Source organism: Lithobates pipiens, unplaced genomic scaffold, assembly GCF_037356315.1.
Source record: "Lithobates pipiens isolate NorthernLeopardFrog02 unplaced genomic scaffold, aLitPip1_a1.2 Scaffold_30, whole genome shotgun sequence".
Classification (NCBI taxonomy): Eukaryota; Metazoa; Chordata; class Amphibia; order Anura; family Ranidae; genus Lithobates; species Lithobates pipiens.
Window position 1 is genome coordinate 18,972,217 of NW_027507791.1, and position 25,144 is coordinate 18,997,360.

Genomic DNA, 25,144 nt, shown 5'->3' on the forward strand with positions numbered 1-25,144 from the left:
TACATAGGCAGGACAAAGGAGGTGGAGTCAGGGGTGGGGCCAAGGAAGGGGGTGGCAAAATGAGGTTTCGCCTAGGGTGTCAAAAATCCTTGCACCAGCCCTGCCCAGATCAATAATAAAAGGAAAATCCATAATTTTGGAGAGATTTCCTCTCACTTCCTGTGTTGGCTATGGGACAGGAAGTGAAGGGAAATCTCTGCAAAGGGACACAAATGGGAGAAAAATAAATAAACTGACAGGGGTTATAAACCTTATAAAAAAGTCAGTTTAGTAAGACTTTAAAGCGGTATTAAACCTTTATCACATTGCAGTTAACCAATTCTTACATGTGATAGCTGCATTAGCGTCCTTTTTTTCTTCTATTTTCATCTGGTGATCCAGCCAGCGAGTCTGATGTTTTTTCACAAGCTCAAGCTCTCCAGCAGAATGTATCAGTTACAGGAACCAGACAAACCACTTAACACTGGTGGGGGTGCTAACGATAATCAGCTTATGTATAGTAATTTCAAACTTTGATCCCAAAAGAAAAAAAAACTGTTTGCCGTAACAGATTATAAAGTGTGAGCTGGAGTTTGGCTTCAATTTGTTAGTGTATCTAAATCTGCTATTATATTTAACACTCCACCAAGACTGGTAATGCTGCTGTCTGATGTGCCTCCTGTTCTCCTTCATCCAGAATTGAGGTGCTCTAATACAGGAGGTGTGTTACTGACCAGATCACCAGTCTTAAACAGAGGGAGGAAAAGCCTAAAGAAAACAAATGCAGCCACCACATCTAATGATTGGTAAGCTGCAATGCATTACATTTTTGGTTTTGTATTTAAAGTGGTTGTAAGGGCTGAATTTTTACCTTCATGCATTCTATGCATTCTTGATAGGCATCACTGATAGACAGCACTGATGGGCACTGGTAGGTGCCACTGATGGACACTGGTAGGTGGCACTGATGGGCACTGGTGGGTGCCACTGATGGACACCGGTAGGTGGCACTTATGGGCACTGGTAGGCAGCACTGATGGGCATTGGTAGGCGGCACTGATGGACATTAGTAGGCGGCATTGATGGACACTGGTAGGTGGCACTGATGGGCACTGGTAGGCGGCACTGGTGGGTACTGATAGGCGGCATTGATGGACACTGGTAGGCAACACTGATGGGCACTGGTAGGCAGCATTTATGGGCACTGATAGGTAGTACTGATGGGCACTGGTAGGTGGCACTGAAAGGCACTTGTAGGTGGCACTGATGGTCACTGGTAGGTGGCACTGATGGACACTGGTAAGCAGCACTGATAGGTGACATTGATGGGGAGACACTGGTAGGCACTGATTGGCAGCAGTGGTGGACACAGATTGTCAGCAATGGGCACTAGTTGGCAGCAGTGGTGGACAGAGATTGGCAGCAATGGGCACTGACTGGCCGCAGTGGTGGTCACTAATGGCCAGCACTTTTGCAGAAGCTGATTAGTAGCAGGGGAGAGAGATGGTAACTGGCCTTCTGTTGACATTGTGATCAGCTGTGATTGGACACAACTGATCACATGGTAAATAGGCACTGATTGGCTCTATACCTCAGTCTGTGTTTGGCAGTGTCCAGCAGCAGGCATACGGTAGCCACGATTGTGGGAGGCCATTAAAAGATGGCCTCCTAGAACTGGACAACCGTGCTGTAGCCGTCACTCAGCTATAGCGCAGTCTGCAAATGGTTAAAGGAGAAGTACAGTCAATCCACCCTGAGCCTCTCAGCAAACCAGTGAGAGCCCGAGCCAGGCGCTCCCACCCCCTCCACAGCCCAGTGCCCCAGTGAGCACAGGATGGTGGGGGGCAGAGCAGAGAGCTGGTGACTGAGAGGCACCAGCTCTCTGCTCAGGGAGCCCTGGAAACTGAGCGATCCGCAGTGTTTAATCGCTCAGTTCTCAGTCTTAGAGCCGGCGGGGGACAGGTGCAGCATTGTTCACGTAGGTAAGGATACTTCCCCCCCCCCCAAAAAAATTCCCATATTTCTCTTTTAAAGCTGGGCCAGTTCACACCACATGCAGTCCAGTTCAGTTTTTTTTCTACATCAAAAACACATGTAAAGTAGGTTATATGGTTTCCAATGGCATAGCTCACATCATGGCGGTCAGTTAGAGAGAAAAAAAGTAGAACACGCTGCATTTTTTTTTTGCACTGGACTGTACTGGAACGCAGTAAAACGCATCAAAAAAGCGCCCGACCCCAGTAATGTGGAAAAAAAAGAAAAGAAAAAAAAGCACCTAGAAACGCATCAAAAACATATATTGTTTAGTGGTCCTTTCAATAAGCGTATGTAAGTATGTGGGTGTGTGTGTATAAGACACTAATCTACGCCTGGCTCTGCGCCACACTCATTGTTGGTGATATCGCAGTGCGGCTTTACATGCCGACGTTGCAAAACTTTCTCAGAATTCTAGAGAAAATTAGATTGTGATGAAATCTGACACATGTGAGCGAGCCGCCCTCATCCTCCTCCTCCTCCTCCTCCTCCTTGTTGATGGGACTTCTTCGTTGACTGTAAATTTTGAGTGATTGACGGGACCCGGGGCTGTCACAGGACTGACCAATCAGGAGGAGGAAGTCTTCTCACTATGTACCCTCTACATCTACAGAGGAAATGCACTCTTCCTCCATTGGAAGCCGAGATATACAGCCAGAGGTAAGAAGAAATGCTGAAAAATTGTGAAAACGTCTGTTTTTGGCATCTTGACAAAATCTTGAGAAATGTTTGTGTCGCCCTTGATTGGGGGGGTGGGGGGTAACAACTCCGGAGTCTATCGAAGAAAAGACTGACCATTCTTCGTGGGAAACATATATTGATACTATGTATCAGGTTGTTGTGTAAAGCGGTATTAAGTCCAAAAGCAAACATTTATTATAGAAAATATTATATATATATATAAATATATATAATATATTTTATATTATATATATATATGTATTATTTATATATATATATATATATATATATATATATATATATATATATATATATATATATATATATATATATAAATAATACATATATATATATAATATAAAATATATTATATATATTTTTATATATATATATATATATATATGGGCTTTGATTATAAAACCATACCATATATATATATATATGGGCTTTGATTATAAAACCATACTATTTATATATATCTATATATATATATATATATATATATATATATATATATATATATATATATATATATATAAATATATATATATATATATATATATATATATATATATATTGTTATTTTTTCTTCTAAATATATATAAAAAAAAAAATATATATATATATATATATATATATATATATATATATATATATATATATATATATATATATATGGGCCTTGATTACATTTTGTGAATGGAACCATTATATATATATATATATATATATATATATATATATATATTTAGAAACAAAATATATATATATATATATATATATAGACTGGGATGCCATTAAAGTTCATGTGCGTGTAAAGGCAGGTGCCCCATTTTGACAATATAGTGTGTATATACATATATATTCTTATTATTCTTCTTATTCTTATTATATTTCAGCTTACCAATTCTTACATGTGACGGCTGCATTAGTCTTTTTTTTGGGGGGATTTTTTTTTATTTATTTTGTTTTATTATATTTCGTTTTTTTTTTCCTATTTTCAGCTGGTAATCCAGCCAGAAAGTCTGTTTTTTTTTTTTTTCAAAAGCTCAAGCTCTCCATCAGAATGTTTTAGTTTACCTGGATAAGACAAACCATTTACTACTGACAGGGGAGGTTCAAACGATCAGCTTTTATTTTTTTATGTAAAATCTTTATCCCAAAATGAAAAAAAAACAAAACAAAAGTTTGCTGTAACTGTTTATAAAGTGTAAGTTTGGCTTCAATTTTGTGTCTAAATCTGCTAGTCCATTCCCTTCCCCTCAATTCTTAGATGTGACGGCTGCATTTGTTTTATTTTTTTAGATTTTCTTTCTTCTATTTTCATCTGGTGATCCAGCCAGTAAGTCTGTATTTTTTTTATTCAAAAGAACAAGCTCTCCAGCGAATGTATCAGTTACAGGGATGAGACAAACCATTTACCACTGACAGGGGGTGCTTACAATGATCAGCTTTTGTTTATTTATGTAAAACCTTTATCCCAAAATGAAAACACATTTTTTTTGCTGTAACTGCTTAAATAATGTAAGTTTGGCTTCAATTGTCAGTGTATTTAAATCTACTAGTGCATCTAACACTATTTTCCCCTCAATTCTTAGATGTGATGGCTGCATTCGTTTTATTTATTTAGGTTTTTTTCTTCTATTTTCATCTGGTGATCCAGCCAGTAAGTCTGTTGTTTTTCAAAAGAACAAGCTCTCCAGCAGATGTATCATTTATGCACAGGTGTCCAACTGGCATCCCTCCAGCTGCTGCAGTACTAGAAGTGCCATGAGGCTTTGCCACTGTACTAACAACCCCACGTTAGTGCAGCGATCTCCCCTCGCTGTGCTATTGTGTTCCGATAGGCGGACCCCCCCACCCCCCCAGCACAACACTCCATTCAGCTCTCTCAGCCATTGGCCGAGAACACTGACCGGGAGCCAGTCGACAGACCTTTTTTGGTCATGCCCTTATTCAGTCGGCTTCTGTAGGACCGGCTGCCATATACACAGGCCTAATGGTTGGTGGCACTGATAGGCATTGATTGGTAGCACTGGTGGGCACTGATTAGCAGCACTGATGGGCACTGGTTGACAGCACCAATGGGCACTGATTAGCAGCACTGATGAGCACTGATTGCAACATTGATGGACACTGAGGTGCAGCACTGGTGGGCACTGATTGGCAGCACTGGTGAGCACTGATTGGCAGCAATGATGAGAACTGATTAGCAGCATTGGTGGGCACTGATTGCCAGCACTGGTGGACACTGATTAGCATCACTGGTGGACACTGATTGGCAGCACTGGTGGGCACTGATTTGCAGCACTGATGATCACTGATTGGCAGCACTGGTGGGCACTGATTGGCAGCACTGGTGGGCACTGATTGGCAGCACTCATGGGCACTGATTGGCAGCACTGGTGGGCACTGATTGGCAGCACTGATGAGCACTGATTAGCAGCACTGGTGGGAAATGTTGGGACTGCACTGATAATCAGTGTCAATGTCCCTTTTACAGAAACCAGTTATCGTCTCTCCTCTTCTCACGCTGTCAGTGTGAGGAGAGAAAAGCAGATAACCGGCTTGTGTTTGCATCCTAGGATCAGCTGTCCGTAGTTGACAGCTGATCATGTGGTAAAGGGTCGCTGTGATTGGCCCTTTACCCCGATCTATGATCAGCTGAGTCCGAAGCGTGATCACGAGAGGACATCTATGTACACCCTCCCGGCAAAGTAAGCCCACTCTGTAGCCGTCTTTCGGTTATAGTGCGGGCGTGAAGTGGGTGAAGATAATATGTTTCTTAAAGTATAACTTATTGCTGTCTGTGCCCCCGTTTGGGAGATTCCCCATGTTTGTCCCGCTTATGATTATCACAGAGAGTAAAAGAAAATCCCAAATTTTGGGTTTTCACCAGAACAGGAAGAGATGAAAATTCTTCTAATTGGGGACACTTGTTCTCTGGTGACAACCAGGGATTCCTCCACTTTGAAGTCCTTTCCTCTCACTTCCTGTTTTGGCAACAGGACATCATGGGAGTGGGGTGGGGGATAATAATCAGATTGGGTTTAGTAAATGACAGAAACCACTAATGCCTGTTTTGATTCAATTTCACCACCCCGAAAATGACTATCTCTGCGGGTTTAGGTGTCATCCTAGTTCACAAACAACATGGTGAGAATTTACATTCATTATTCATTATGTAAGCAGAGCTCTTCAGACATGAACAGACCCCACACCTGGACCAAAAAGGGGCTTTAGCTGTTGTTTGGGGATGTGAAACATTTTATATCTTTTCTATGGACTTGTTTTCGAAATTGTGAAATATCACCAGCCATTGGAGATGATCTACTCTCCGTGCCCTACACTTTCCACCAAAATTGAAGGAAAAGTCTTCAAAATACCAACCTAGACCTACAAAAACAGCAGATGAACTTTTAAGATTCAGCCCCAAATCCCACCATGGCAAAAGGCATCGCATAGTAGTCCATTATGTGTCACTTACCTGACACAGGAGCCAGCGAAGTCACCGCTGTCCCCTGTAGTTCCGAGCATCCATCTTCTTGGTGGGTCTCCGTGGGTCTCGCTGCTCCAGTGTTCTGCCGTATAGTGTCCGGCCTTCAAATAGTGTCCGGACCGTACTGCGCATGCGCAGTACGGAGCAGACGAAGCTTTGGAAAATCTCCGAAGCTGAACGGCGCCTGCGCCGTGAGTGGAGGTGGTAGCCCCACCATCGAAGCGGACATAGGGTTGTGAATATTAGAGGGCCCCTCACGGGCTCGCCACGCTTCGGGCTCGGCCTCACTGCGCTCAGCTCTTTTTTATTCCTACTCTATGTCCACTTGGATAGTGGGGATAGAACCTGGACTCACGGCGCAGGCGCCGTTCATCCTCGGCAATTTTCAGAATCTGTGCTGCTGTGTACTGTGCATGCGCAGTACACAGCGGACACTATCCGATGGAGGACGTTATTTGACAAGACACCGGCGCTGTCGTTCGCCGGAGCAGCGATGACGTCACTCCCGCGCATGCGCACGGGAGCCGAGACTCGCGGCATTGCCGTCATCGACAATGCCCCGCTCAGTGCGCCTGCGCGCCGCTGTCTACAGCGCATGCGCCATAGATGGCGGTGCCCGTCTTCGGGCAAATATCTCCTAAACCGTATAGGTTTGGGAGATATTTCTTGGACCTACAGGTAAGCCTTAAAGAGGGATTCCACCAAAAAAAAAAAATATTAAAAGCCAGCAGCTATAAATACTATAGCTGCTGACTTTTAATAAATGGACACTCACCTGTCCCGGGTTCCAGCGATGCCGGCAGCCGAGGCCGATCGATCGCTCGGCTCTCGGCTGCTGTCGCCACCATTCTAGGTGAGGGAATCAGGAAGTGAAGCGAATCGGCTTCACTTCCCGCTTCCCTACTGCGCATGCGCGAGCCGCGCCGCGCAATAGGAAATCTCCGCGCTGTCACTGGGACCCGTGTGTGTCCCAGCAGACAGCGCAGCAGGACAGGAAATGGCGTAGACTCCCACGGGAGTCTATGCCCGGAAGTGGGTGAAAATACCTGTCTTTGACAGGTATCTCCACCCCCCTCCCCCTGTAAGGTGTCAATTGTGACACCGGAGGGGGGGAGGGATCCGATCACTTTAGGGTGGAATCTTGCTTTAATCTAGGCTTACCTGTAGGTCAAAGTGGTTTGTAAGGGTTTACAACCACTTTAAGACATGGAATTAACGTGCTCCAGGTTACTGGAGGATGTAGAAGGAACTGGTCATTGGACGGCATTTCATTTTTTCCTGAAACGTCATCGTTATGTTCAAGAAAAGCCTTCAGCTGGGCTATAAGGGACATTCATTATGAGGGCAGAGCTCTTCAGATGTGGATAGACCCCACACCTGGACTTAAAAGAGATTTTATCTGCTGTTTGGGGATGTGAAGCATTTCATATCTTTTCTATGGATTTTCTTTCAAAATTGTAAAAAAACATCACCAGCCATTGGCAGTAATTTACTCTCTTTGCTCTACACCTTTCAGCAAAGTTGAAGGAGAGGTTCTTGGACTTCAAAATACCAACCAAGACCTACAAAGACAGCAGATAAACTTTTAAGATTCAGCCTTAAATCACATCATGGAAAAAGAAATATGTTTGCTTCCTTGCTGCTAATGCAGTTCCCCATGCCATGACACCATGGGCCATGGAGAGAGCCTTATGAATAGGTTTGAACATGTCATAGCTACAGAAATGTATTCAATTTAAGACATGGAATCAAAGTACTTCAGGTTACCAGAGGGTATGGAAAGAACTCGCCATTGGAAGGCATTTTATTTTTCATGAAACTGCATCTTTATGTACAAAGAAAGCCTTCATTTAGCCCACGAAGAACATTTATTATGGCAGAAGAGCTCTTCAGATGTGGATAGACCCCACATCTAGACGGAAATGAGACATTAGCAGTTGTTTGAGGATGTGAAACATTTCACACATATCTTTTCTATGGTCTTGCTTTCAAAATTGTAACACAACACTAGACATTGCAGGCGACCTACTTTCCTTGCTCTACAACTTCCGGCAAAGTTTAAGGAAAGGTTCTTGTTCTTTAAAATACCAACCTTGACCTACAAAAGCGGCATATGAACTTTTGAGATCATTCCAGTGTTCAGCCACAAATCACCCCATAGCAGAGGAATATGTTTACTTTGTTGCTGCTAATGCTGTTCCCAGGGCCGTCTTTAAGGCAGGGCAAATGGGGCAGCTTCCCTGGGCCCTGTCATTGTTGTGGGGCCCAAAGCAGCTGCCTCATACTTGCCAACTATCCCAGTTTAAATTCCCTTGTCCTTTGAAGTTTTAGTCCTGTGCTGTGTCCCGATATCTCAGTGTGAAATGATGTTACTAATGCTGCCCAGCTCTGCCCTATTGTTGTGTACAGATGACTCATCTGCAGAGCCTGTGTTTACATGTAAATAACCGGAATTCATATGTAAATAGCGTCAACATTACTAACAAGTAAATAGCTGCGGCCAGTGACATTGATATGTAAATAAAGGTGGCATTCATATGTATATCATGCTCCCCCACAGTGAGGAGATGATGTGCTGTAACCTCTAGCAACCAATCAGTGAGCAGTATTACTGTACAGTAATCTCTAGCAACCAATTAACAAGCAGAAATCATTAGCTGCTGTAACCTCTAACAACTAATCAGTAAGCCGTAAAGTATGCTGTAACCTTTAGCAACCAGTCAGTAAGCAGTAATGATGTGTTGTAACTGCTGGCAATTGCTGCCTGATCTGATACAGTAAACTGATTTTAAGTCTAGCTGCTATTTATTGTATGTCTCAGAGCAGGTGGAGAGTGAAACTGCATGGGGGGGGGGGGGGGGGGGGAGGGGGGGGCAGGAAAATTTTTGCCCAGGGTCCAATCAATATTAAAGCGGGAGTCCACCGGGACTCCGCGTTTTTTTTTTTTTTTTAAAGCCAGCAGCTACAAATACTGCAGCTGCTGACTTTTAAAATAGTGACACTTACCTGTCCAGTGTGCCCGCGATGTCGGCACCCGAAGCCGATCTCTAGATTGTCTGTAAGGTGCTGCTGCCGCCATCTTGGGTATGGGAATCAGGAAATGGAGCCTTTCGGCTTCATTTCCCGGTTCCCTACTGCGCATGCGTGAATCGCGCTGCGCAATAAGGACGGTCCCCGCTGCCTCTGGAATCTGTGTGTTTCCCAGCAGGCAGTGGGGCACTTGCGGAAAGGGACGGGCACTTGCGGAAAGGGGCGTAATCTACGCCCCTTTCCGCAGAGAGCTATCCCGGAAGTGGGTGCAGAATACCTGTACTGTACAGGTATCTGCACCCCCCTCCCCCCTGAAAGGTGCCAATTGTGGCGCCGGAGGGAGGGAGGGTTCCGATGAGCGGAAGGTCCACTTTAGGGTGGACCTCCGCTTTAAAGTCGGCCCTGGCTATTCCCCATGCCATATTACGACGGGCCATGGATAGAGCTTTATGAATAGTTTTGAACTGGCATAGCTACAGAAATGTATTCAATTTAAGACATGGAATCAATGTGCTCCAGGTTACTGGAGGGTATAGAAGAAACTTGCCATTGGAAGGTATTTCATTTTTCATGAAACTGCGTCCTTATGTTCAAAGAAAGCCTTCAGCTGGGCCATGAGAGGCATTCATTATCATAGGAGAGCTTCTCAGACATGGACAGACCCCCCAACTAGGCTAAAAAAAATTTACACATATCTTTTCTATAAACTTGCTTATGGAAATGTGACACATCACAAGCCATTGCAGTTGATCTACTCTCCTTTCTCTACACCTTCCACCAAAGTCGAGCAGCAGGTTCTTGGTCTTCGAAATGCCAATCTAGACCAACAAAAACTGAAGATGAACTTTCAATATTATCCCAAGCCTCAGCCCCCATTCACACCTTGCCTAAGGAATACAGTATTTTTGCTTCCTTGCTGCTAATGGAATTCCCCGTGCCATTGCACCATGGGCCACGAAGAGAGCTTTATCAGTAGAATTTGACATATCTACAAATATGTATTCATCTTGGGACATGGAGTCAGTGTGCACCAGGTTGCCCAAAGGCATTGAAGGAACTCGCCATTGGAGGGCAATTCATTTTTTATGAAAACTGCATCCTTATGTTCAAAGGAAGCCTTCATCTGGGTCATGAGGGACATCCGGCAGTTATGGCAATCAGGAAATGACAAGATGGGGGAACATATAGTCTACTCATATTGACTCTTCTGACATGCAGGCTTAACCAGAACTCAATGTAAGCCAATGTGAACCAAGTTCACAGGGATTTTGACCCTCTTACTGCTACTGGACATTTCCAAAAGAGTGACAAGGAATGGAGCATCCTTTGAACCAAATAAAACAAGCTGGTTTGTTTCAAAAGGACCAAATGTAATTATGAATGAAAGCATACAATGTGCAAAAGAAAAGGGGTGATCAAATTGAATTGGAGGATACAAAAGTTGGCTAACTTGTCCAGAACTAACTGTGGAAAATGTTTGTTTGTGTCAGGGGACCAATCAGTAGAAGCTCGATAGTGGCTATAAGACGTGATCATCCTGCTGACAAAGATAAAATAGTTACTATATTACATTTAAAGGCTGTTTATTCTGCTTCTATTTTGTCTTCCCTTTTCCCCTGGAGAAGCTCACAGTGTGCAGTAAAATCAGAGTAAGCCATTTCAGTACAGATGAGAAGCCAGTATAACTGTACAAGACTTGAGGAAAGCTGGAGGTCATATTTTAGTGTGTGGTTTTGGGTATCCGTGTTGATCAGTTCCCTTTTGCCTCCTTGTGTGACTTCCTGTGTGTCAACCACTTTGAATTGTGAGATTATGAGAAGTGAAACACAGGATTTCAATGAGTGTCACGGAGTTGAAGGGCCTTCTGTAAGTATTATGGGAGTTTACGTAAAATGTGAACTATCAGTTTGTTGTAAACTTCTCATCACTTGTCCTATTGCAGAACAGTGTGGGTAGATGTAATAGATAAGGAAGGACACTTCCTTATCTATTATTATCCAATATTTGTGTGTTATTGGTACCAGCAAACCCTCAGGGCTAAAGCCCCGTACACACTATCAGATTCACACTATATGCCGTGACAGACGTTCTACTACATTGTAAAAAGCTCTGTCACCGCAGGGACACACAAGAAACATCTATGTCCTATGTGTCCCATTCACACGGCTATGCAGCCTAGTGCTGCGGTAATGCAGACATGCTGCATTTTAATTGCAGTGAATGAAGTGAACATTTTGTACTCCTAGCAATAATTATTTTTAAAAAAAGGGAGCCGTGTGATTCACTGAATCACACACCACGCTGACCCCTACTGCAGCCAGCAATGCAGAGCGTTGCAGTGTAAATTAAAGACATCAAACGCTCCTTTCCTGAACAGAACCAACATGCTCATTTCTGTAAAACCATTTGGTATTTTCAATGCTTTGTCTGTTAGTAATTTCATGTGTTCATATTTTCATTCGTGTGTTCATAATTTTATTTCTTCATCTGTTTGTAATTTCGTTTGTTTGTGTTCTCAAATCGTTGTTTTGAATGGACAGTGTAAATGTATCTTAAAGCGGTAGTAAACCCGCTAATTTTTTATTTTTTTTGTACCACCTGCAAAGCAAAAGGCATAATGAGCTAGTATGCACCGCATACTAGCTCATTATGAAATACTTACCTTAGAACGAGGCCCCGACATCTGGCCCGATCCACTCCGAGGGAGCTGACATGCTCCCTCTGCGTTTCTTCCAGGTATCGCCGCTCCGGCGCTGTGAGTGGCCGGAGCCGCGATATCGTCACTCCCGCGCATGCGCGCGGGAGATTTCATCCCGGCCGGGCCGGCCACTGCCGGACTTTCAGCCAAGAATCCCCTTGTGCGCATGCGCCGCTGCAGTCAGCGGTGCATACCGAGGGGAATATCTCCTAAACCGTACAGGCTTAGGAGATATTTTTTTACCTACAGGTAAGCCTTATTATAGGCTTTCCTGTAGGTAAAAGTTAAAAAAATGAGTATACAACCACTTTAATATTAGGGCTGTTACTGATTAAAATTTTTGTGTTTGATTAATCAATTTTTTTTTTAAATTGATTAATCGACTAATTTTGATTACTTATGACGCACATACAGATCCAACTACTTTTAGCTGATCTCCTTGCATTGCAACTCTGCATTAGTCAGTGGTAAATATGGTATATACTATATACAATCACCCGACACTAGTTTCGTTTCCACAATCCATGACTTAACTTCACAGTTCACACAAATACGTTTTAAATTCAAACTGTAGCACTGACGTAAGTCATTTTTTTCCCACTGTAACGTGACAATCCCTCCACCTCCGGTCTAACTAATCACTCTCACCTTATGGCATGGACCCCTGTGCAAACAGGTGGTCATGCAAGCGATTATCAAAAGGGTTAACACGGACCATAAACGTCTCTCACGTCTCCTTAGATCTCAGCAAGGACGGCAGGTCATGGGTAGAAAGAAAAGATCTAAGTGCTCACCGCTATAAGATTTAATTTTTGTGTTCAAACACAAACTACTCGCATAAAGATGATAAAAACACAGCATGTAAAGCCGACAATCGTGTTAGTTCCATAGGGCAGCAGCGGGTGACTTCATGCGTAGCTCCTTCCCCGTACGCGTTACGTTCAATCAGAACTTTAACGTCACCAGACTCCATTGACGTCGATGTCCATGACGTCACCGGATCTCCGATGGAACTCCCTGAAGACATGGAAGCCGGCGGAGAGGTGAGAACCGATCAAAATAATTTTGATCGATCAAAAAAATTAATCGATTAAAAGAGGAATTAATCTTTAATTTCCACAGCCCTACTTAATATGTATGTTCGTAATTTCGGATGTTCATATTTTCATTCGTATGTTCGTAATTTTGTGTTCTCAAATCGTTCTTTCAAATGCGCAGAGTATTAGTGAGTGATGTATCTTACTTAATATCTTTAGCCAATCAGCTTATCCCTTTTGTGTCTGAGTCACACTGCATTCCTGAATCTTTTTAGATTTAGTTGAGGAGGAGACTCGGGTCTCGTGACGGAGGGAGTAGAGTAAGTACAGGACTTATTAGAAAAGCAAGGATAGGATTATTATTCTTTATTTCCTACGAAAGTACAAATCAATGGATAATCTGATGGCAATCTCACAAAAATAACAATGACTAAATTACGAGTAGTGTACCGAATAAACTAAAATAATTATCTAACAAAATTATGAATTTTGAATCAAAGAAAATTAAACGGAATTATGCCTCGTACACACGATCAGACATTCCGACATCAAAATCCATGTTTTTTTTCCGACGAATGTTGGCTCAAACTTGTCTAAAGTTGGTCGGAAATTCCAAACGTCAAGAACGCGGTGATGTACAACACGTAGGACGAGCCGAGAAAAATGAAGTTCAATAGCCAGTGCTGCTCTTTTGCTTGATTCCGAGCATGTGTGGATCTTTGTGCGTCGGAATTGTGTACACACGGTCGGAATTTGCGCGAACGGATTTTGTTGTCGGAAAATTTGAGATCCAGATCTCAAATTTTATGCAACGGAAATTCCGATGGAAACTGTCTGATGGCGCCTACACACGGTCGGGATTTCCGACAAAAGGCTCCCATCGAACAATTTCCATCGGAAAATCCGACCTTGCACGGGGCATAGCAAATCATTCCATATCACCGAAATTATAACTGTTGCAAAAATACAAACGAGTCTGAATATAAAAACTTGCGTCTTACGAAATTACAAATTATTACGAATCAACGGAAACGTAAAGAAACACAACAAAACAATTTTTGTTGTTGTGCACATGTCTAGTCATCACTGGGTCTCTTTGCTTCTCTAGACAATGCAGGCAGATCATGGTTGGTTGGAGGGGCCAGCAGGGCACCCTGCCCCTGTACTCCTCTCAAAACTGTTGGGAATCAGTTGAAGGATGTCTGAATATTTAACTGTTTTTGGCGGCAGATAAATATCACGTATAATAGCGGTATTACCGGGGGGAAAAAACAGGCCCGGCATTCTCGAAAGCCAGTTCCATCTTCCAGGAATGGGGGGGGGAGGGCTAGACGATGATAGAACACTCATGGAGCCAGTCCCTTGTACTGCAATGCAAAGGAGCACTGCAACACAAGGGGAACTGCACTGTCAAGGGGCACCGCAATGATTACAGCCCCCCCCCCCCCCACAGTGCCACTTCATCCCTTTAAACCTGAACACATATGAATTACACCGGTTCCGATGATAATTTAATGCAGATAAGACACCAAGTGAGTTTAATTACCACCTTAATCAGCCACAGAACCTGTGTAATTCATATGTGTTCAGTTTTAAAGGGATGAGGGGGCAACCCAAAGTGGAGCCCACCCTACACCACAGTGCCCCCAACAGCACCTCCAGAAATCCCAGCCCCCCACCAAAGAGCCCCCCCCTTGCCAACCACAGTGCTCCCCCCTCAATCTCTGCCTCCCCTGCACAGTCCCACCTGTCCAGCTAATTCTGTCCCCCCAACAGGATGACACTGCCGGTGGGAGAGCCGGGGGCAGGCATGGCCACACAGCAGGAGGTGAGTGGCAAACACAGCCTGTGTCAGTACCATCCGAACCGCGGGTGCTGCCCACCTCAGGCCGCTCCTGCCAGCACATGCGGCCCCGGCCCATCCGGAAAATGGCCAGTCTGGGCCTGGGTATTACTACCATTATTGTCGATGGCAGCCCCCTGCTGCCAATGGTTGTTATGGACGCCGGCACAATCAGTGATGTCACTGGCCCCATTTACTTACATGGCTGGAAATCCCTGGGCATGTAAGCAAGGGGGCTGGATCCCAGCAACATCATTAATTTTTTATATATATATATATATATAAAATCAATGATGTCACTAGGTGACTCTGCCCCTTGTATATAACAGTTGTCATCTACTGGTGTTCTCTAATCTATGCCCATTTGTGGTAAGAGCACAAGATACAGCACTGTTTAGTTTGTAGCACTTTATTTTGCTATTTTGTATTATATGTTTAGCAAATAGCAACATTGTTTCATTTGAGGTTTTGTGTGCTGTATTCCTGGGAGATTTAGAATTGTCATCCACTGGACTTTCTATTTAGCAGGTGACAACCAAATGGGTGGAACATGTCTCAGCAGTGTCATTTTTTCTTTTTTGGCCCATTTTCGGTCTGTGGGCATCATGATTGACATGGATCTCATAGTTTGTAAGGTTGAATAAAGACACCAGTACATCCAGTTCAACCTGAGTGAGTGTCCACAATTGTCCCTATCCCTGTACATTGTACACTCACATCGGCCCCTACCCTCAAGGAGCCCACAACTCAAGGTCCCCATTCATATACTAGGACCAATTTTGGACAGAAGCCAATTAACCTACCTGCATGTCTTTAGAGTGTGGGAGGAAACCGGAGTACTCAGAGGAAACCCACGCAGGCACAGAGAGAACATGCAAACTCCAGGCAGGTAGTGTCGTGGTTGGGATTTGAACCAGCGACCTTCTTACTGCTAGGTGAGAGTGCTAACCACTACACCACTGTGCTGCCCAATCTGCTCGATCTGCCCAATCTGCCCAATCTGCTCGATCTGCCCAATCTGCCCAATCTGCCTCGCAGGATGACACAATTAAATTATTATTAAAGGTGGACATCCAGATTCTGATAAGCCCCCCACCCCACCCACAGACCCCCACATCCACTGGGCCAGAGTTGTGGAAAAGAGGACCTTGTCCTCATCAACATAGGGACAGGGACAAGGTGCATTGTTAGCATCACCCGCTCCCCCCCCCCACCCCCCTGCCAAGACACCCCCCCCATGTGGGGGGCATGTGGTCTGGTATGGTTCAGGAAGAGGATGCCCCCTTTTCATGGTTAGCCAGGCTGAATGCTTGGATTCAGGGTCTAGAATGGTTTATTGGGGGACCTCATGATTTTTTTTTCAAGAGGTTCCCCTGTAAAATCTGGGGCTGCACCCATATCATTACTAGTATCGGTTTTGGTGCCGATACCGAGCACTTGAGTACTTGTACTCATGCAAATGCTTGGATGCTTCACTCGATACCTGGACACAGTCAGGGGTGATCAGTGCAACGGTGGGGGGAGTTACAAAAAACTATTTCCCTGTATAGATTTCAATAAAGCATCTGGTACCCGTCTGTGTCCTCCATGTTCTCCTCCGGTCCCCCCCCCCCCGTCCTCCTCCAATCCCCCTCTGTGTCCTCCATGTTCACCTCCAGTCCCCTCCTGTCCTCCTCCGGTCCTCCTCTGTGTCCTCCATGTGCTCCTCTGGTCCCCTCCATCCTCCTCTGGTCTCCCTCTGTGTCCTCCATGTGCTCCTCTGGGACCCTCCTGTCCTCCTCTGTGTCCTCTGGTCCCCCCCGTCCTCCTCTGTGTCCTCCGTGTGCTCCTCCAGTCCCCCCGTCCTCCTCTGGTCCTCCGGTCCCCCTGGTCTTCCTCTGTGTCCTCCGTGTGCTCCTCCGGTCCCCCCCCTGTCCTCCTCCAGACCTCCTCTGTGTCCTCCATGTGTTCCTCCGGCCTCCATGTGTTCCTCCGCCCCCCCCCCTCCTCCTATGGTCCCCGTCTGTGTCTTCCGTGTTCTCCTCCGGTCCTCCTCTGTGTTCTCCTCCGGTCCTCCACTGTGTCCTCCATGTTATCCTCCGGTCCTCCTCTGTGTCCTCCTCTGGTCCTCCACTGTGTCGTCCGTGTGATCCCCTGCCCCCCCCCCCCCTCGTCCCCCTCTGTGTCTTCTTCCATGCACTCCTCCAATCCTTCCCCCACCCCCTTCTTGTGTAACTCCGGTCCCCCTCTGTGCACCTCCACCCCCTGTCTTCTGCCCTTTCATTTTCAGTGAAGGCTGCTGATAAAGGGACTGGGGAATCTGTGTCCTCAGTCCCTTTCCCTGTCTCAAAGGGAAGATGTTTAGACCCATGACATTTCACCAAAGCTCCCCCCCCCCCCCCCCCCCCCAACAGGATTGATTAAAAAAAAAGGAAATATTGTAATAAATAAATATCTAAAAGTAAAAATAATAAAAAATGAAATAAAAAAAAAAAAAACACTGACACTGTCCACAATTTATATATATTTTTTGTTATTTGTTTTATTTTACATAAAAATTTCCCCCCTCTGTTCTCACCTGGTAATCTGACCAGTAACACACCTCTTGTATTACTGAGACTCAACTCTGGATGAAGAAGCACAGGAGGCACAGCAGACAGCAGCATTGTCAGTCTGGGGGGGGGGGGGTGTGTTAGATGTATTAGCAGAGTTAAATACACTAACAAATTGAAGGCAAACTCCAGCTCCCACTTTATAATCAGTTACAGCAAACCGTTTTTTTTCCTTTTGGGATAAAGCTTTTTACATGAATAAATAAAAGCTGATCGTTGTAAGCACCCCTGAGACTCTGTCGATGACGTTTGCCTGCGATTTCAAAACTTTTTTTCCTTTGTAAATGTCAGTGCTAAAAAAAAAAAAAAAAAATCGCTGCTTAAAGCTGCATGGAATTCTTTTTTATTTTTTTGCAATGATAAATATTTGCCAGGGCAGTGTCCACCACCCCATGCCCATTTTTTGTACACCCAACTGGCATTTTTGATTTGACCGTTTCAACTCTCATCGATTTAATTGATTTCCTATGGATTTGACAGCGGGTTGTGCTGGTTTTTGTTTCCCTGCAAAGCAGGGGGAAAAAAAATGACGTATCCCTTAGTGAAAGCACCACACAGTACACTCATAAACACTGGTAAGGCACACATTTAAAAAAATAAAGTATTTTTTTTGTTTAAAAATAACAAACACGTCATAATTACCTGCTCTGTGCAGTAGTTTTGTACAGAGCAGCCCGGATCCTCCTCTTCTTGGGTCCCTCGCCGGCACTCCTGGCCCCTCCCTCCTGTCGAGTGCCCCCTCAGCAAGCAGCTTGCTATGGGGGCACCCGAGCCGAGCCGCCACTCTGTGTGTCCACTCAGACATGGAGCCGCGGCTTGGCCTCACCCCCTCTCTCTCCTCATTGGCTCACTGGGTTTGATTGACAGCAGCGGGAGCCAATTAGGAGGGAGGGTTATCAGTGCCCATCAGTGTCGCCTCCTCAGCGCACATTAGTGAAGGATAAAAATGACCTGTTTGCAAAAGTTTATAACAAGCAATTAAAACATTTTTTTTTTTTTTTTAATTTTTTTTGTTTATAGTTCAAAATGTAAAAATCCACCGGGATTGATCAAATACCACCAAAAAAAAGTTAACTTAAAAAAGGCTCTATTTGTGGGGAATAAAATTATTCAAATTTCATTTATATACAGCGTTGCATGACTGCGCAATTGTCACTTAAAGCAATGCAGTGAAATGGCCTGGTCATGAAGGGGGGGTAAACTTTCCAGAGGTCAAGTGGTTAAACTGTTTGTAAAAGATAGAAATCTGATGATCTCTCACCTGGAATGCTCAATCTCCGGTTTTCCTTGTGATAAGTGGATTTTGTGATTTGTTTTCAGGACTGTTAGGTAATTAAAATATTTAAAATATAAACTTTTCCTTTAACCCACAACAGCCCCAGGACAGATATGAGCTGAGCCTTGTTTGCTGTTGCCCAACATTCTGGTAAAGTTTGTAGTTGTTTTCACTTTTCTGCTTTTTAGTTTATATTGATTGCCTGACCTGATCTTATCACCCTGTGGGGGGACAAAACATGTTGTCATCACTAATGGGTCTCAATCACACAGGTGGCCAGAGGGTAGTAGATTCCGACAGCCAAGCTGCGTTTTATATGTGCCCTGACCACCCCGGTTAAAGGTGGGCATGCAGCCGCTCAGGGCTGTACCCACGCCATGCCAAAACTGCATATTGCATTCGGCACCCTGCCGAGCAAAACCAATTCAAATGAACGGGAATGTGCCACAGCCATAGGCAATTCCCCTGGTACAGTGCGATGTAGACTTTTGCAATTCGTTTCATTTTTTAACTAGTTTCAACAAATTAGTTAATTTGGAAATATCCAAATTAACGAAAACCCATTTAACACATTTTTCCAAATATTCGGAAATTCTAATATTCGAAAAATTTTAATTTCGGAAATTCGAAAATCCTGAAATTCAGAAATTTGAAATGCGAAAATCCGAAAATTAGCAAATTCAAAAATCGGAAAATAAGAATGAAAAGACGAAAATTCAAAAGAACAAAAATCAGAAAATAAGAACGAACATTTGAAAATCTTAAATAATAACTAAGTAATAATAACTTAACTATAACAAAACGATTATGCCCCATACACACGGCCAGATTTTCCGATGGAAAATGTGCGATCGGATCATGTTGTTCTAAAATCCGACCATGTGTGGGCTCCATCGGACTTTTTCCATCGGATTTTCCGACGCACAAAGTTTGAGAGCAGGATCTAAAATTTTCCGACAACAAAATCCGATTGCATAAATTCTGATCGTGTGTAGAAAATTCAGACGGACAAAGTGCCACGCATGCTCAGAATAAACAAAGAGAGGAAAACTATTGGCTACTGGCCCGTTTATAGTCCCGATGTACGTGTTTAACGTCACCTCATTCAGAACGATCGGATTTTCCGTCAACTTTGTGCGACCGTGTGTATGCAACACAAGTTTTGTCCAAAATCCGTCGGAAAAAATCAGATGGATTTTGTGGTTAGAATGTCCAGTCGTGTGTATGGGGTATTAAATTATAGGTATTGGAACTTCCTTTCAAATTTGGCTGTTAGTGAATATGAATACGAATTTATCTGAAGTTACAAATTATCCAAAATAACGAATGCTGCATCTAAACAAATGGAACTTTTTTTTTTTTTTTTTATTATTATTATTATTTTTTATTATTAATTAGTTACCTTCCATTTGTTTAGATGCATGTTTAGATTTGTTTAGATGCAGCATTGATTATTTCAGATAATTCGTAACTTTAGATAAATTTGTATTTGTTTAAAAGGAAAATTCCAATACCTATAATTTAATAGTTAGTTATTATTAGTTAGTTAGTTATCATTTCAAAATTTCTGATTTTTGTATTTTCTTTCTTGTTTTCGAATTGCCTAATTTTCGATTATCAGAATTAAAAATTTTAGAATTTCCAAATGTTCGGATTTCTGAATTTTTTAAGTTCAGTTTAAAAAAAAAAAAAAATTGCCATGAGGTGCCTCTTAAAATCTGTACAAGACACAAAAGGGCGGGTCTGCTATGGATTGGGGGGGGGGTGGGGGGAGGGGGGGTCAGTTCTTTTTCCAATTTTTTATGTTCTTTTTTTTTTCAAACAATACAAAAAGGTGCACTCAGCTGCAATAGTGAGGAGAAATAATAATAAAATTCATGAATGTGTATTTTTTCCAAAACAATTGTGTTTGATAAACTGCTGCGCAAATACCATATGATATAAAAAAATTGCTAAACCCACCACTTTATTCTACAGGGCCTCTGCTATATATAAAAAAAAATTTAATATAATGTTTAGGGGTTCTAAGTCATTTTCTAGCAAAAATTTTTACATGTTAGGTATCTATTTACTCATCATAACATCTAATTCTACAAAATAATTGGGCATTTGTGTTTGTGTGCAATAAAATTCATGAAAGTGTATTTTTTCCAAACAAATTGCGTTGAAAAACTGATGTGCAAATACTGTTTGATATAAAAAAATTGAAAACCCCACCACTTTATTCTCAAGAGCCTCGGGTAAAAAATTTTTTTATATACAATGTTTGGGGGTTCATTTTCTAGCAAAAAAAGTAACATGTTAGGTATCTATTTACTCAGCATTGGGCATTATATTGCGTTTGTGTGTAATAAAATTCATGAAAGTGTATTTTTTCCAAAATAATTGCGCTTGAAAAACCGCTGTGCAAAAAAACGTATGACATAAAAAATTGCAAAACCCATCACTTTATGCTACAGGGCCTCTGCTAAACGAAAAAAAAGAAATATAATGTTTGGGGGTTGGAAATAATTTTCTAGCAAACAATATGTATTTTTTAAAATATAGGAGGGAAGTGTCCTGGTAGGGAAGTGGTTAAAAACCACACCAGACTCAAAGAGGAAGGGGTCTGGTATGCATTTTGGCGGGGACTTTACACAATATTTTTTTCATTCTTGCTGTAGGATGTGCTACAGCAAAAATTACATTTATGAAGGAAAAAAAAAAAAAAAGAAACAATTAGAATTTTGGATTCTTGGTTTTGTTTTGCTTTCGTTAAAAAAAAAAAAATTGCTAATGACAGTTTTGAGCAATCTGGGTAAAATAATCGCGCTGACTAAAATTATAGTTATCGTTCTCCATGCAGCTGCAGAGCACAAAGCCAAACTTAGTCATGTCTAGAGAAAGAGACAAATACTATGTAATCACTTTTCCGTAATTGCACTTTTTTCATTATTATTTGCATAACCAGAAACCATGATAAAACCATAATGAGTTTGTTTTTTTTTTCTTTTAATTATTTTGTTTGCTTACTGCCTTTGCTTTTATCAGTAGAAAACATTGACAGTTTTTTTATTGTGTTTAACTTTTCTTTTTTTGTTTTTTTTGTTTTAATATCTAGACTTCAGATCTGCTCAGCACAACTCTGGCATGCATGAGTCACTCAACCGAAAAAGATATCGTCAATAAACCGTCACTCGAAGTAATATGATTAGTCAAGGGAAAGACTAGTGAGGTAATTGTGTTGTTATATAATGTCACCTGGAAACAACACCTCTAATAATTGCACCGTGGATCACGGTTTCGATAAAGTGTTATTCCCGACCATTTATATCACCGTGATCGTGGTCAGCATTCCCGCCAATCTGATCTCGCTGTACGTCTCCTATTTACAAGTGAAGAAGAAAAATGAATTAGGGATCTATTTATTCAACCTTTCCTTTGCGGACATCTTCTACACCTTAACTTTACCTTTGTGGGTCGACTTTAGCCTCAACCACGACAGCTGGCGTTTTTCTGAATGGGTTTGCCGGTTGAGTGCGTTCATGATGCACACCAATCTGTACAGCAGCGCCGGCTTCCTGACTTGCATCTCCCTGGACCGTTACCTCGCCGTGGTCTATCCTTTGCAATATCGCCATCTTCGGACAAGGAGAGTGGCGGTACTGGTCTGTTTGTTGGTGTGGACTATACAGTCTGCGTCAAACGTCATCATCATCATTGAACGTGGGACTCATAATGACACAGGGGACATCTTGTGTTATGACAGATTCCCCATGGATCCATGGCAAGCGACTTTCAGTATTTTCAACGTCTGCGTTGGGCATTTTTTGCCGCTGCTGATCATGGTGGTGTGCTACCATAGGATTTATGTCGCGGTGAACCTAAACCAAGCCACAGCAACCAAGGACAAGCGCAAAATTAAACATTTACTTCTTGTCATTGTAGTGACGTTTTTGGTGAGTTTCACACCTTACCATGTAGTCTTGTTCCTCCGGGGCTTCTATGAGCCAGGAAATTGCCACTTTGCCAGGAAAATATTTAAGTTCTATAAACTCACCTTGGCGTTATCGAGCGTCAACTGTGTGGCTGACCCGTTGCTTTACTGCTTTGTCAGTGAGATCGGGAGAGCCGATGCCAGGGCCATGCTGCCCTGCTTTCTTCCGCAGGTGGAATCCCCGGCTAGTACCGAATTCCAGATGACTAAAATCTCACCAAGTCATGTGAGGGATAAAAGTATACATTGAACGGGAATTGATATATATAAATAAATATATACATACAAATATATATATAAGACGTGTGTGTGTGTGTGTGTGTGTGTGTGTGTGTGTGTGTGTGTGTGTGTGTGTGTGTGTGTGTGTGTGTGTGTGTGTGTGTGTGTGTGTGTGTGTGTGTGTGTGTGTGTGTGTGTGTATAAATATATAAACACATTTTGGAATTTTTTTTGTATGACTGAAGTAATGTTTTTGTCCTACTTTAAAAAATAAAAATATTAAGTTAAAAAAAAAATATTTTAAAGTGTTTGCGGATTGATTTGTTTATACATACTAGATTTTCTGAAGCATAGTACACATTCATTATAATAAAAATATATTTATCATAAAATATAATAGTGTAAATAATTTAAATAATTTAATTAATTATAGAGGGAGACATTCACAGATGTATTGAAAAAATATGTATTTATTCCAAAATCATAATAAAAATGTTAAAAATGTAGGAATTAATACTCTAGTGCAGGGCTACTGAAAATTCACGGTGGTCCGGTCGGAAAATTTTTCTTCCAGCGGAGGTCCAAATGTCATATTGGTGCTATCACTCCTCATGATATCCTCCACTGAAATGTCAAAATACATTGAATTCATTTTTATGCACCATAGCTCAGTGGCGGTGCATAGAAACAGTATGCATTTTGCACCACACTGCTCAGCACACAGGGGTGCTGTTGCAGTGTGAGCAGGACACATAGAAAACAATTGTTTTCTATTGCCCTTGCAGAGATCTGTGTTTTTCTAGTGCAGAAATCACAGACCCACTTTTACATCAGTGTCTTCAGTCCCCCCCTTTCAAATCACATCACAGACCCCCTTTTACATCAGTGTCCTCAGCCCCCCCTCATCACTAAACCCCCACCACAGACCCCCCCCAATACAGACTGACCCCCATCACAGACCCTCCTATCACAGACTGACCCATCACAGACTGTCCCCCCCCAAAATAACAGACCCCATCACAGACTAACCTGACCCATCACAGATCCCATCACAGAATGACCCCCCAAATCACAGACCCCCATCACAGACTGATCCCCCATCACAGACAGACCCCCAATCACGGGCTGAACCCCCCCACCATCACAGACTGGCCCCCCCATCGCAGACTGACCCTTCCCCATGGCAGACTGGCCCCCCATCGCAGACTGACCCCTCATCACAGACTAACCCCCCATTGCAGACTTAACTCTCCCCATCACAGACTGACCCCCCATCACAGACCGGCCCCCATCGCAGACTGAGCTCTCCCCATCAGAGACTGACCCCCATCACAGACTGTCCCCCCATAGCAGACTGACCCCCCCATGGCAGACTGACCCCCCATCGCAGACTGACCCCCCATCACAGACTGGACCCCCATCACAGACTGGCCCCCCATCACAGACTGACCCCCCATTGCAGACTGAACCCTCCTCATCACAGACTGACCCCCCATCACAGACTGACCCCCCCCCCATAGCAGACTGAGCTCTCTCCATCACAGACTGTCCAACCCATCGCAGACTGAGCTCTCCCCCATCACAGACTGACCCCCCATCGCAGACTGACCCCATCACAGACTGGCCCCCTATTGCAGACTGACCCCACATCGCAGGCTGAGCTCTCCCTATCGCAGACTGACCCCCCCCATCGCAGACTGACCCCCCATCGCAGACTGGCCCCCATCACAAACTGTCCCCCATCACAGACTGACCCCCATCACAGACTGTCCCCCATCACAGACTGACCCCCCATTGCGGACTGACCCCCCATCTCAGACTGAGCTCTCTTCATTACAGACTGACCCCCATCGCAGACTGACCCCCCATAACAGGCTGACACCCATAACAGACTGATCCCCCCAATCACAGTCCTCTCTCAATATAAAACCCCTGTCCTTTACAACACAGCACCCCCCCCCCCCCCAGAACCCTACATTATTCACATTATTCACACAAGACATGAAGTGCGGCCGCTCTGGACAACTGGCGGGACTTTTCACGTTAAAAGTGAGTGATTTATTGCTGAGACTGCCCCGCTGTCTAGCAACCAATCATTCACTTCTTAACTTAAAAAGTCCCGCCCTTTGTCCAGAGTGGCTGCACTTCATGTTTTGTGTGAATAAGACAGCAGTGTAGGGAGGGGGCAGTGCAATGATATTGGAGAAGGCACAGGCGTGCCGCGCCTGCCATGCTGTGTATATAGCAGCATCGGCAAGCAGGCAGGCAGGAGGGTGAGCCG

The 25,144-nt window shown here is 43.4% G+C and overlaps 1 protein-coding gene across 1 annotated transcript; it reads left to right on the plus strand.

Annotated features, from left to right (window-relative positions):
* Nucleotides 1-2,521: 2,521 nt before the first annotated feature.
* Nucleotides 2,522-23,124, plus strand: GPR65 (G protein-coupled receptor 65). Its single transcript, XM_077463731.1, has 2 exons — nucleotides 2,522-2,673; nucleotides 21,769-23,124. Exon 2 carries the CDS (start codon nucleotides 21,902-21,904, stop codon nucleotides 22,892-22,894), a length of 993 nt encoding a protein of 330 aa, XP_077319857.1. The 5' UTR covers nucleotides 2,522-2,673; nucleotides 21,769-21,901; the 3' UTR covers nucleotides 22,895-23,124.
* The last annotated feature ends 2,020 nt before the right edge of the window (nucleotides 23,125-25,144 follow it).